This window comes from Mastigoproctus giganteus, chromosome 4 (genome assembly GCF_048544385.1).
Source record: "Mastigoproctus giganteus isolate SK-2022 chromosome 4, ASM4854438v1, whole genome shotgun sequence".
Taxonomy (NCBI): Eukaryota; Metazoa; Arthropoda; class Arachnida; order Uropygi; family Thelyphonidae; genus Mastigoproctus; species Mastigoproctus giganteus.
The window spans coordinates 73,313,257-73,326,800 of record NC_143578.1 but is presented as its reverse complement, the minus strand read 5'-3'; the positions used below and the strand labels follow the sequence as shown (position 1 = coordinate 73,326,800).

The 13,544-nt window shown below is 34.1% G+C and overlaps 1 protein-coding gene across 1 annotated transcript in view; it reads right to left on the bottom strand.

Moving 5' to 3' along the window:
- Nucleotides 1-13,544, bottom strand: part of LOC150086833 (polynucleotide 5'-hydroxyl-kinase NOL9) — a 176,081-nt gene that overhangs the window by 115,307 nt on the left and 47,230 nt on the right. The window contains exon 4 of the mRNA XM_090371608.1: nucleotides 205-304. Coding sequence (XP_090227734.1) covers nucleotides 205-304 — 100 coding nt within the window. The remainder of the gene's footprint in view (nucleotides 1-204; nucleotides 305-13,544) is intronic.

Here is a 13,544-nt window from a genome sequence, read left to right as displayed (position 1 = left end):
AATGTAACATTCGCATTTTACTTCAAATTCAAGTTTTCATTACCTGCATGATGTAAAAGTCATATATTGATAGCATACCTCATTTAATCATATATTAAATTTTGATTTTTTTTTTTATGTTATCCATCTATGAAGTGAAATGTCACTTTAATATAAAAGATTTATTTAAAAATCAAATGACATAAATTTTAAGTATCCACTTACACATTAAGGGCACTGTTCATTAGGTATCTTATTAAAGATGATTTTCCAGAATTTTTATCTCCTGATATAAGCAGCCTTGGTAAAGGTGCTTCTTCAAACTCTATATATATATTAAAAAAAAACAAGGTTATATGAAATAATGTTACAATGTACTAATAAAATCATGCTTGATCTACAGCACAAACCAACTGCAACTGTACATATTAATTCCAAATAACTTTCAAATGAAATTTTCAAATAATTTTGAAATGAAAATCTCATAAAATTCCATGAACAATTAAAAAAAAAAAACATTAAAAAGTTATTAAAATTTATGATATAGTTACTTCAAAACTTGTACATGCATTAATTTTGTTTCTCTTAATATCATGCTATCTTATCAAAGACATTTAATTTTGACAAGCCAAAACATTGTGTGTGTGTGTGTGTGTGTGTGTGTGTGTGTGTGTGTGTGTGTGTGTGTGTGTGTGTGTGTGTGTGTGTGTGTGTGTGTGTGTGTGTGTGTGTGTGTCTCTAATCATTATTAGGATGGCATTTAATACAAAGATGCACTTTTTCTGAATCTGGGAGAAAAAAAAAAAAAAATCTCACCACTCTTCCTTTTCCTATTGTCAAAAATTGACCATCCAATTCCACTCTGAACTATACCAAATTTGCCACTTCCCAAGGTGGCAGAGCCAGTGAGTTCAGCAATGAAGCACTTCCAGGAAAAAGCTATTCTGATTAATAGGGTTCGGATTTTTATGTATTATCATATTCATTTTTCGTTTAGATAAAGGCAAGAAACTTAGTCAGTCGATGTTACATGGTCTGAGGATCCTAAAGAAGTGTGTTTGTAATTTCATATTTCATCATATTTTGCACATTCATAATTTCAAAAAAAAAAAAAAAATGAAATATCATATTTAATAGCATATTTTATACTTGTCGACATAAAATTTTCATATTTTGTCTTACAATAATCAACAAATTATTTATCAAATTGATTTAAAATATATTTCTAAAAAACCATGAGAATTTACATTTAATCATTTACTGTATACAGGTCTGGAGGCCTCATTTCAAGAAGGATGTAGAGTTGCTGGAACAAGTACAGAGAAGGGCAACAAGATTAGTGAATGGAACAAAGGGTTGCTCTTACGAAGAAAGGCTTAAGTTTTGCAAATTACAGAGTCTGGAGACTAGGCACCGGCGAGGTGATCTGATAGAGGTGTATAAGGCTTTGAATGGTTTGAGCATGCTCAATGCCAATGGGATTCTTCATCTTGCTCAAAATAATCACCTCAGAGGGCATACATTCAAAATTGAGGAAGGACGGATGTCAGATAGATGTGCGGAAATTTGCCTTTGGCTAGCGGGTGGTTGGTTGGTGGAACCGACTTCCGTCACTTGTTGTTGAAGTTGATAGCCTAAACAAATTTAAGGCTCAACTGGACAGGTATTTCGAACGAACGGAGGGGTGACATGGGAGTGGTGTGTGTGTTTTTTTTTTTTTTTTTTTTTTTGGCTGATGCTGAATAAGCTTGCTTTCTTGCATCACATGCCTCTACTAATGCTAAAAATTGTTAATAAACTAGATGTAGTTTTCACTAGAAACCCGGCTTATCCCACCACATGCAAAATTTCCAAAGTTTTAGAGGATAGGGCTGTTGAGGGACTTCCTCTAGCTCCCCGATGTCGTTAAGGCATTTAATTTTTTCTCCGATCACATCTTGTGAGGTTGAGAGGTCCTTGTCTGGTCACAAGCGAAAATTAGCAGATGATAGGAGATTAACTCCAAAATGTTTGGAGTGGATACAGGTATCGCAATGCTATGGAAAGTACTTAGCAACTTAAGTGTTAGTAGCCTAGTACCTTAGCCTATACATTTTGGCTTTTGTATGCTTAAATTTTATTTTAATGTTTATACTTAAAAAAAAAAAAACCTTGCAAATTGTGATATTTTCATTATATTACTTGTTAGAAATTTGTATAACAAGTCGTACAACTTTAAAAGAATAAATAAAGTAAATATTATCATTTATACGGTATGTAAAGGTAAATTATTTTGTCATATTTAAGGTCATATTTGGTTAAATTTAATGACATATTTTCATAATGTTTTGACATTTTTAAGGTCATAAAAATCCAAACTCTACTGATTAATAACAGCTTGCTGGACAAAGGAAAACATTGTAGGATTATGGTCTATAATTTTTGCCTCTTAGTTTCAATTAATGTTCAATGGTTATTAGTGGTATTTAATGTGAAAATTTTGCATCTGCTCATTTTAATATCTTCTCTCAGGCTCCCCATCATATTCTCCTGTCTTAAAATATCTAGTTATCAAACTGTAAAGCCTATGTGATCAGTCTCATCTTGTATGGGCAATCCCCTTTGCAAATCTCATTAGTTGCAAATACCCATCTTTTCACCTTATCAATAGGTCAACATTTTTTTCAACTATAGTTTTACTATGGGGAGTGAGTGTTACTACCACTAAGGCTTAAAGAAAAAAAAAAAAACATTAAAACCACACTATAAATGCAGCACGTTTCTGCTGCTATTTTTAGGTTAAATATGGCAAGATGAGACTTCTCCTATGCACCAAGTAACCTAGAAATAAAATAAAAATAAAAATGAAACAAAGAACACTGACTCCAGCAGCACAAATGTACAATGTCCAGCTCCAGGAGATGCATCCCCACAACTACCAAAGAATGATCACCACTTTTTTTTTTTGCAAGTAAATATTAATTAAATATTTACTTGGTTGGATCAATACAATTGGGCCTTCATACAATCCAACCAAACAAACAGAAATAATGAACAGAACACTAACTAAGAAATATAAGTTGCCATAGCCACTACTCTCTGTAGATGATACACAAACAAAGCAATCAACATGCAAATTTAAATGTAGACATAGTCAACTGACAGATCAAATATGCAAAAAATTTCAAACTAAATCATAATATGCAAAGATTAACTTCAAACTAAATCATAATATGCAAAGAAAAACAGCAAAGAGTTCTTTACTTATGTAAACTCTAGAAGGAAGGGGATGAATCAGATTGGTCCACTTGATATTGATGGGTCAACTGTTGATGACCCTGCTCAGGTAGCTAACAAACTAAATGAATATTTTGCATCGACATTCACACATGAGGAGTTATTCAGCGAGGGGAATGCCAGAGGTGTATTCAACTCTAGCAGTAAGCTAAAGAATCTTGTAATAACTGAGAGTAAAGTGGAGGAGAAATTGTTGAAGATAAACACAAGAAAGGCACCTGGGGTGGATGGGATCTATCCAGTTATATTAAAGGAGGCAGCAAAGGAAGTAAGCAAACCCTTAGCCATAATTATGAGAGCTTCCTTGGACTCAGGGGAGGTACCCATGGACTGGAGATGTTGAAAAAAAGGTTGCAAGTTAGGGTTAAATTTGAAAGTGTCTGCAATTCTGCCCAGACATGATAGGAGGGAGTATATGAGAGCCTTGCCAATCAGTTCGGCCCTGGAGGGATTTCAGGGCTCGTGGGATAGAATTTTTCTCAGCGTGGTCTGTGCTTGTTAACAGGAGAGATTGCTTCTATAGGGATGGGATAAACCTAGAAAGGGTGCAATAATATTTGCTAACGCTATCAAGGCAATGTTAGGTGGGTCGGAAAACTGGTAGCTTGGGGGAGTTCACAGACTAACAGATTAACAGTAGCCGCAGGCAGAAGTGATTCTTGCACTGCTTCTATTGGAATGAGCGGCAACCTGGAAAACAAGCTGCTGGGTATTTCAAGAACTGCTGGGAGTCATCATGAAATAAGTAAATACATGGACTGTGTTAGGGTAAATAAGAGCAAGAACCCGTGCATGTAGACAGGCAGTTTTCACTTTACAAGTTTGCGGGTTTACGAGTTTTTTTTCCTTCAAATTATCAAGTATCAACAAAATCGAAAATATGAACATTAATTGAAAAAAATGGATGTTAAACATTCATAAATACTGCATTTCAAACCACACGCGTAGCTATACAATACAGCATACCCCGCTTTACGATATTAATCCATTCCAGAGACACCATCATATCGTGAAAACATCGCAATGTGAACCCAATAACACAGTTTTTTGGTAATTCGTTCCACGACCTTGGAAGTTGAAATTTTCTCTCTAAAAGGTCTTTTTTTCAGTGCAAACTGTATTAGTTACCAATTCAAATCATTAAAATGCACTACACTTTCATCGTTATCGGAACATAACGTTATAAGAAGCAAATTTGAACAGCTTTGTGACATTTTTCTAAAGCATATTTCTGGAGGTCACGACCATAAAACAGGAAAACAATTTGCACTTTCCGGTTTATTGGGCTTTTCTGTTACTGCAAGCAATTATAACCGGGTAGTAAACTCGATGTTATCGCATTTGCGAAAATACCAATAGCTGGAATTGTGTTTTTTTGCGTTATTATGGTGAAATGTGTTTCCCCTTTACTGAAATCTTCAACTGTATAAAAAACAAATAAATTTTCAGAATCTTCTCTTCATTATTATTTTTTTTAACCTTTGTAAACTTGTTACTCCATGAAAATCGTCTTAGTTGCAATTTGTGCATTCTGTTAAAAAATGTTTATGCATGTTATTGAAATTTATAAAGAAAAGAGAAGATTATCTTAAAAACAAATGCCTCTTGAAGCATTTCTGAAGAAGATGATTCCTTGTGCAACAAACCAACGAGTGCCGAGCCAATAATGAGTGATCAACGAGTGTGTATTTAATCGATGATGATGATGAAGAATAAACATTCTTTAAAATTTGTAAGTCATAAATAATTTCTTTATTATTATAATTTGCTTGATTTTATAGACCACATTTTAATTTCTTTGGATAAATCAATCATTATTTAAACAAACTAATTAACTAACTAATTTCATTGTTGAGAACGTAATCCGTATTTTTAACATTATCTATAAGGGATATATATTCCCGCTTTACGAGCGTGTGCTAGGAATGAATTAACTCGTAAAGTCGGGAACTACTCCAACTTTGCATTTGTCAATGTTAAACTTCAAATACAGACTGAAAACATCGAAGAAAGAGAAGCAAATTTGGAAATGAGAAGACAGGTGAAACACCGTAGGACTAATCAAATAGAAGTACCTGATGCGAATAATCATCAAGCTGTAATTAATGTGGAAGAGTATGACATAGGAAATGTGTTACAACTGTGAGTATTGCAATGCAAGATACTGGGTGCATGAGTTAAACACATCGAATAAATATACCAAATGCTGTCATGATGGAAAAGTTTCATTTGACCCACTGTCTGAGACACTACTCAGACAGTGAGTCTGAGTAGTGTCTCAAGAGCTGGTTACAGGGAATACATGCAGTGGTGAGCTACAGTGGGCTCGCAAGAGCCCGTTATTTTTTTTTGAAAATTTGCAAGCCTATTGTTGAGACAATCATTTATTTCACAAATGAAATCCTGAATTTAATTATTCGGTATCCAGAGCCGAAACTATGGTGGGGTGAGCGGGACCCAATCCCCAGCATTTTAATGACACAATCGATCAGTTATGTATTTTAAAATTGTTTCTTTTTTGATTTAATTACAGTCGGACCTCTGTTTAACCAACTTTTTTATATTGAATTTTTTTGAATTACCCTTGGTAATTACAATTAAAATGGTTTCTGTCGAACAAAGAAAATTTCCATGTAACAAACAGATTAAGAGAGAACTTTGTATGCATGTTCTCACTTTTGGCCTTTAAGTAATTAGACAGTGTGAATTAAGGGTGAAAGGGATTACCATTTCACAATGTTAGTGGTGTCTGAAAAACCTATGAAGTCACATACCGAGAAGTTGTACTAGTCAATATGCTTTCCATAGCCAGTCAGAGGATTAAGAAGATTCCCGACACGGATAATAGCCTCTGGTCAACCTGTGTTGTGGTTCCCCTTTATTCCGACAAACAGGCATGTTTTTCAGAGAAGTGAGTGATCCACGCCTTCCAGTAAATTTCTCCATCTGTGTTTACTTGGTCACAGTAGCTAATATCTCTGTGATTCCGACATTTTGTTTATATAAACTTTACAAAGTTTATATAATATGAAATAATGAAATGTTGGCAGATTTCGAAACTTCATATACTGTTCTCATACCATGAATACCTCTTATTCCATCTGATACAAACATGACTTTCATATTCAAAAGAAGGCAGCTTCCTATACGTTTAGCATTTTCAATGACCATCAACAAGTCACAGGGACAGACTTTTGAAAGAATATGCTTATACTTTCCGAAAACTGTATTTAGTCAAGGGCAACTATATGTTGGTCTTAAGAGTTAGATCAATGGACTCATTAAGTGTCGTATCTGAGAAGAATGAAATTTTTAATTATGCTCATAATGAAATTTATGAATAAATAAATAAAATGTAGTTAATATTTAATTAATAATCTTTAAGATATGATGCTGATAACTTATGTTACACCGGGCACAAGAGAGAAAGAGTGGGCCAGTATATCACAATGTCTTATAATGGGGAATTTTAACTTCCCAGATATTGACTGGAACTTGTGGATTTAATGGATGATTTTCTACAGCATGTTCGAGAGACAACTGATAATTTTACCAACAGCAAATTCTAAATGGGAAGCATTCATGGAATTAATTTTGAAAGCTACTAGGCTTTTCATACCAACTAAGAAATACTGTTCCAAGGTTTAGGCCCAAATGGATGTCAGATGAACTAATGAGACTCGTGGCAGAGAAGAAAACTGCATGAGATGCATACAAATTATTAGGCGACACAGAAGCCTACGGTAGATATAAGCTAGTCTGTAAAGGAGGTTAGGCAAGCGAAGGCAGATTATGAGAAATCTTTGGCAAAAGATGAAAAGAAAAACAACGAAGACTTCTTTACTTATATAAACTCTAGAAGGAAGGGGATGAATCAGATTGGCTCACTTGTTATCAATAATTCAACTGTTGATAACCTGCTCAGATAGCTAACAAATTGAATGAGTATTTTGCATCTTCTATCCGCCACTTCCCTACAGAATTCCTCATGGAATTCTGTAGGGAAGTGGCGGATAGAAGCTTATTAAACTGTAACAGGGAGCTAAAAATGATTTTGTAATAACTAAGAGCAAAGTGGAGAAGAAATTGTTGAAGTTAAACATAAGAAAGGCACCTGGAGGGGGGGTATGGGATCTATCCATTTATACTGAAGGAGGTGGCGAAGGAAGTAAGAAAACCCTTAGCCATAATTACGAGAGCATCCTTGGAATCAGGAGAGGTACCCATGGACTAGAGATGTACAAATGTATCCTCAATTCACAAAGGGGATCTAAGGTTGACACAAGTAATTACAGGCCAGTTAGTTTAACTTCTGTTCCGGGTAAAATAATGGAGTCACTGGTTAAAGATGCATTGCAGGATCATCCAGACAAGACTGCAGCATGGGTTTGTCAAGGGGAAGTCTCGTCTGTTTGGGTATTATGATGTGATTATTATGAGTCAAATCTGATTGGGTATTATGATGTGATTACAAAGGAACTGGATGCAAAAAATAATTTTGATATCATATACTTGGATTTCAGGAAAGCTTTTGATACTGTTGCACATGGAAGACTACTTTGATAGTATATAACAGAGCTATGATGTCCAATATGTTCTACGTTGATTTCAATATTTGAAGAAGAATAAGGGAAATTTAGCTCAATATGATACATAGAACACTTCCATATGATACGTAGAACACTTCCATATGATACTCTCCAGAAATTAAAATGAATAAAAGATTAACGCAAAATTATTACAATAAAAAATCAATTGAAAACAATTCAAAAAAGCGATTAAAAAATTAATTAAAAAATTTAACGTAAATTTTGAAAAACGATTTTCCTTCCTCAAGCTGACAGAGCTTTTTGACCATATGTTGTGAATCACAGGAATGGAAATTACGGTTTATATGTGAGCTTGAATCTTAAATAGAGAGATTATTTGTCTTCGCACATGCACATAAAAGTCCACTAATTGGAAATTAGATATGGACGGCAAACGTTAATAGAATTCTCATGTAATTAAATTTCAATGGTTTCTGCAATTAAGTCTCGTATAATTATGTTGGACACGTAAGTATTTAGTGTCCAACGTAATTAAACTCAGAAATACAGATATTAACCAGCAGATTCTTAAAACAGGGATTACCCCTTTGCTACAATAAATCGAATTAGGGTACAAGCTAAGGATAGGATACAAAAAACTACACCAACCAACAATAGTAACATCAAAAAATACTTTATATCCCATACGTTGAACAGTGGTATAAGCAGCTTAAAGATATCAAATTTAAGATTGTGGCCATACCAATACCTGGTATGTATTGGTATGGCCACCTGTGATTGTGATTCATCGTACCAAAACTCAATGTGATTTCCTCTGAATGTTTGAGAAAAACAGCATACGTCCTCAGTTTCTGCTTCTTGTTCAGCTTCCGAATTAGCCTTTCATGCTGCTAATGAAAACCATACATTTTTATTTAATGAGGTCAAAACATTTAGTGTCCAACGTAATTATATAAGACTATTAATTGCAGAAACCATCAAAATTAAATTATATGAGAATTCTATTAATGTTTGCTGTCCATATCTAATTTCCGATTTGTGGTATTTTACACACGTGTGAAGACAAATAATCATGGTCTTTTATGCGCATGTGCGAAGACAAATAATCTATTTAAGATTTAAGCTCACACATACCCCGTAATTTCCATTCCTGTGATCACGACACATGGTCAAAAAGTTCTGTCAGCTTCCTTCCTAAACTTTTTAATTGTTTTCAATATTTTACTGTAAATATTTTTCAATATTTTACTGTAAATATTTTTCAATATTTTACTGTAAATATTTTTCAATTTTTACTGTAAATATTTAGCATTAATCTTTTATTCATTTTAATTTCTGAAGATTATGTGCTACTGCTCCTGCACTGCTGCTCCTACCCACCTGGCTACGAAGGCACCTACACTCAGGTAGTGTAGAATGAAAAAGACATGGGGGTAATCTTGCAGTCATATATGAAGTTTACAAGAGCAGTGCAGACAGGATGCAAGAGCAGGTCATGGGATCTTGTCAAAGATATACAGGCAGTTCTCGCTTTATGAGTTCCCGGGTTACGAGTTTTTTTCTCCAAGTATCTAGTATCAACAAAATCGAAAATATGACATTTAATTGCAAAAAACGAATGTTAAACTTTCATAAATTCCACATTCCACACCACGTGCATTGCTATACAATGCAGTGTACCCTGCTTTACAATATTAATCAGTTCCAGAAACACCACTGTATTGTTAAAATATCATAATGTGAATCCAATAGCACTGTTTTTTTTGTAATTCATTTCAAGATCTCGGAAGTTAAAATTTTCGCTGTATAACTAAGCTATTTATCTCTTTAAAACGTCATTTTTAAAGTCACGAGCATGACCTTAAGGCCATATAAAAGGTGGTGAGCGTGGTTTGTAAATTGTATTAGTTACCAATTTTTTTTTGTATTAGTAAATTGTATTAATTGTATTAGTTACCAATACAATTTGATTGTATTAGTTACCAATTCAAATCATTAAAATGCATTACACTTTCATCATCATCATACGTTCCGTTATAAGAATCAATTTTGAATGCCTTTGTGATATTTTTCTAAAGCACATTTCTGGAGGTCACTACCATAAAACAATAAAAACAATTTGGACTTTCTGGTTTATTGGGCTTTTCTGTTACTTATTGCAAGCAATTATAAATGGGTAGTAAACTCGATCTTCTTGCATTTGTGAAAATACCGATAGCTGGAATTGTGTGGTTTTTTACATTATTATTATGGTGAAATGTGTTTCTCCTTTACTGAAATATTCAATCGTATAAAAAATATAAATAAATTTTCAGAATCTTCTTCATTCCTTTTTTTAAAGCTTTGTAAACTTGTTACTCCACGCGAATCGTGTTAGTTGCAATTTGTGTGTGCCGTTAAAAAATGCTTATGCATGCAATCGTGAAATTTATAATTAAAAGAGAAGATTATCTTGGAAACAAACGCCTCTTGAAATATTTCTGACGAAGACGACTCCTTGTGCAAAAAACCAACGAGTGCCGAGCCAATAATGAGTGATCAATGAGTGTGATTTAGTCGATGATGATGAAGAATAAATATTTTTTAACATTTGTAAGTCATAAATAATTTCTCTATTATTATAATTTGTTTGATTTTACAGGCTAAGTTTTAATTTCTTTGGATATTTCAATCATTGTTTAAACATAAACTAATTTCATTGTTGATAACATAACGTCTATTTTTAACATTATGTCTATGGGAAAGAAATTCCCACTTTACGAGTTTTCGCTTTACGAGTGTGCGCTAGGAACGAATTAACTCGTAAAGTCGAGAACTACCTGTACAGGAATTTTGGTAGCAGGGATAAGGAGGTGATTATCCCCTTGTATAAGCAAATGGTTAGACCACACCTTGAGTACTGCGTACAGGTTTGGAGGCCACATTTTAGGAAGGATGTAGAGTTGCTAGAACGAGTACAGAGAAGGACAACAAGAATGGTGAGGGGAACAAAGGGGTGCTCTTACCAAGAAAGGCTTCAGTTATATAAACTGCAGCATCTGGAGAGTAGGCACCTCAATCAGATCAATCACCTTAAACACCTCAATCAGATCACCTCACAGGCACCTGTGAGGTGATCTGATTGAGATGTTTAAGGGCTTAAATGTATTAAGAAAAATCAATGTTGTTGAAATTCTTCTTCTTGCTCAGACTATGCCGATAAGGGAGCATAAATTCAAATTGAGGGAAAACAGTTGTAGAATAGATGAGCAGAAATTAGTCTTTAGTGAGTGCTAGAACAAACTTCCATCTGTCATTTTGGAAGCTGATAGCTTAAATAAATTCAAGGAAGAATTGGACAAACTTTTGGAGAAAATGGTAAAATGGTAAGGTCTTTTTTTTTTTTTTTTTGGCTGATGCTGTATTAAGCTTGCTTTGTTGCATCATATGTTTATTTATCACTTTGGCATCCTCCTCATAATATTTTTTTAATGGTATACATTAAAATTCTATTACAACTTCTTGAGTGTCTTGGGTTGCAATTTCATTATAATGAACACCGCAGAAATTTATTTTAAAAAACTGTTTATTTATTCATATGCATTTTTCTAATAAAATAAGTAGGAATTTCCACTTTATTTTTTCCTAAATATTGACTTTGAAATCAATAATACATATACAGGCTGGCCTCAATTAACATGATTAATTCGTCCCACGAGTGCATCGCGCAAAACGGAAACACGTTGATCGAATATAATAATCAATAGGAAAAATTATAATTGGTCCTTGACCTTCTGGAATGTCCATAAAGAATTTTAAAAATACCTTTTAAATAATTTTTTAACTGTATACAATTTAAAGGATAATGAAAATAATTATGGAATTAAATGTTTATTGCATAAAACAGCGGTTCCCAAACTGCGCACCGCGGAATATTTTAAATTTTCGAGGGAAACAGCAATATTCGACACCTGTCGGACACCGCGCAAACTACTAGCTCGAGATAGTTCACAGTTTCAGCATTTCTTTTTAAGTTGTTTGGACCTAACTACTAAACGGAACTGTTAGGTATTTCTTTTGGTCTGGGTGCGCTTTGAAAAAATTACTGAGACACTAAGGACGCTGTAAACCGAGAAAGTTTGGCAACCTCTGACATAAAATACACAATGAAGAAATGACTGTTGCGGAAATATTTGAACAGTGTTGACTTTCTCTTTTCATCAATCAATTTCCGATAGCCGACGACAAACTTCTCTGGGCCCTGGCGGAATAAATATCGCAGAAAACCTCAAACCTTTTGTTTGAGGTTCTCTGCGATTGCGATACGAAAGATTTCATCTAATTCTCTTGCCGTTATCTCCCTCGCGGTAACATTTTCATCTGGCTCATTTAAAAATTTGAATTTTTATGCAAGTGTGCATTGACTTTATTAGCAGGAGACAAAGTAACACGTCTTCTTCCAATGGTTGATGGAACAAACTGAGGCGGGCAGCAGGAAAACGTTTGTTTATTGACCGTACGACGTGCAGTAAGCTTAACGCGCAATTCAAATCTTTTTCAACTATTGCATAAAATAAAAAAAAAAAAAGGATCACGTTAACTGGAAATTTGCATCGTGTAAAGTGAAAAGTGGTATAATTTTTCAAATAGTGTTAACTGAAAATCGCGTTAATCGAACTAGCATTATGCGAGGCTTACCTGTACTACAAAATTAAAAATGTCTGTTCAGAGATTATCATTTTAAAAATATATCATTAGCATTAGCAAAGGCGCATGATGCAAGAAAGCAAGCTTATGTAGCATCAGGCAAAAAAAACCCCTTATTTCACCCATCCACTCGCTCCAAATGTTTGTCAAGTTCTGCCTTGAATCTATTTAAGCTATCAACTTCTACTACAACAGATGAAAGTTTGTTCCAGCAATCAACCACTCGCTGGCTAAAGGCAAACTTCCGCACATCTATCCTACAACCGTCTTTCTTCAATTTGAATTTATGCCCTCACAGGCGATTATTCTGAGCAAGAGGAAGAATCCCATCTGCATTGAGCATGCTCAAACCATTCAAGGCTTTATACACCTCATTCAGATCACCTCGCAGGTGCTTAGTCTCCAGACACAGTAATTTTAAAAACTTAAGCCTTTCTTCATAAGAGCAACCCTTTGTTCCATTCACTAATCTTGTCCTTCCCTGTACTCGTTCCAAAAGCTCTACATCCTTCTTAAAACGAGGCCTCCAGACCTATATACAGTACTCAAGGTGCGGCCTGACCATTGCCTTATACAAGGGGATAATCACCTCCTTATCCCTGCTAGATTATTTGATTATCATAATTATAAGAAATACTGTAAAATAAAATTTTAATAATCCCAACTTTGTGAAATATAGTAAAGTAAATAACTTATTAATATAGTAATATATCACTGATTAATGTATCAATTTTTGTTTTTATTGTTTAATTGTTTTGAGCATTAATATCAAAATCCAACTTTAGCGCAATCGAAGTTACATTAAGACTAATTCTAAGAATTAGTAGACTCATTAAATTAAGCTACTAATTCTAAGGTGCTTTATTTATTTATTTTGATTATCAAGTGAATAATTTTAGCATTAGCACTAGCATTAGTAGAGGCATTTGATGCAAGAAAGCAAGCTTATGCAGCACCAGCCAAAAAAAAAAAAAAAAAAACCCACTTCCACTTCACCCCTCTGTTCGTTCAAAATACCTGTCCAGCTGAGCCTTAAACTTATTTAGGCTATCA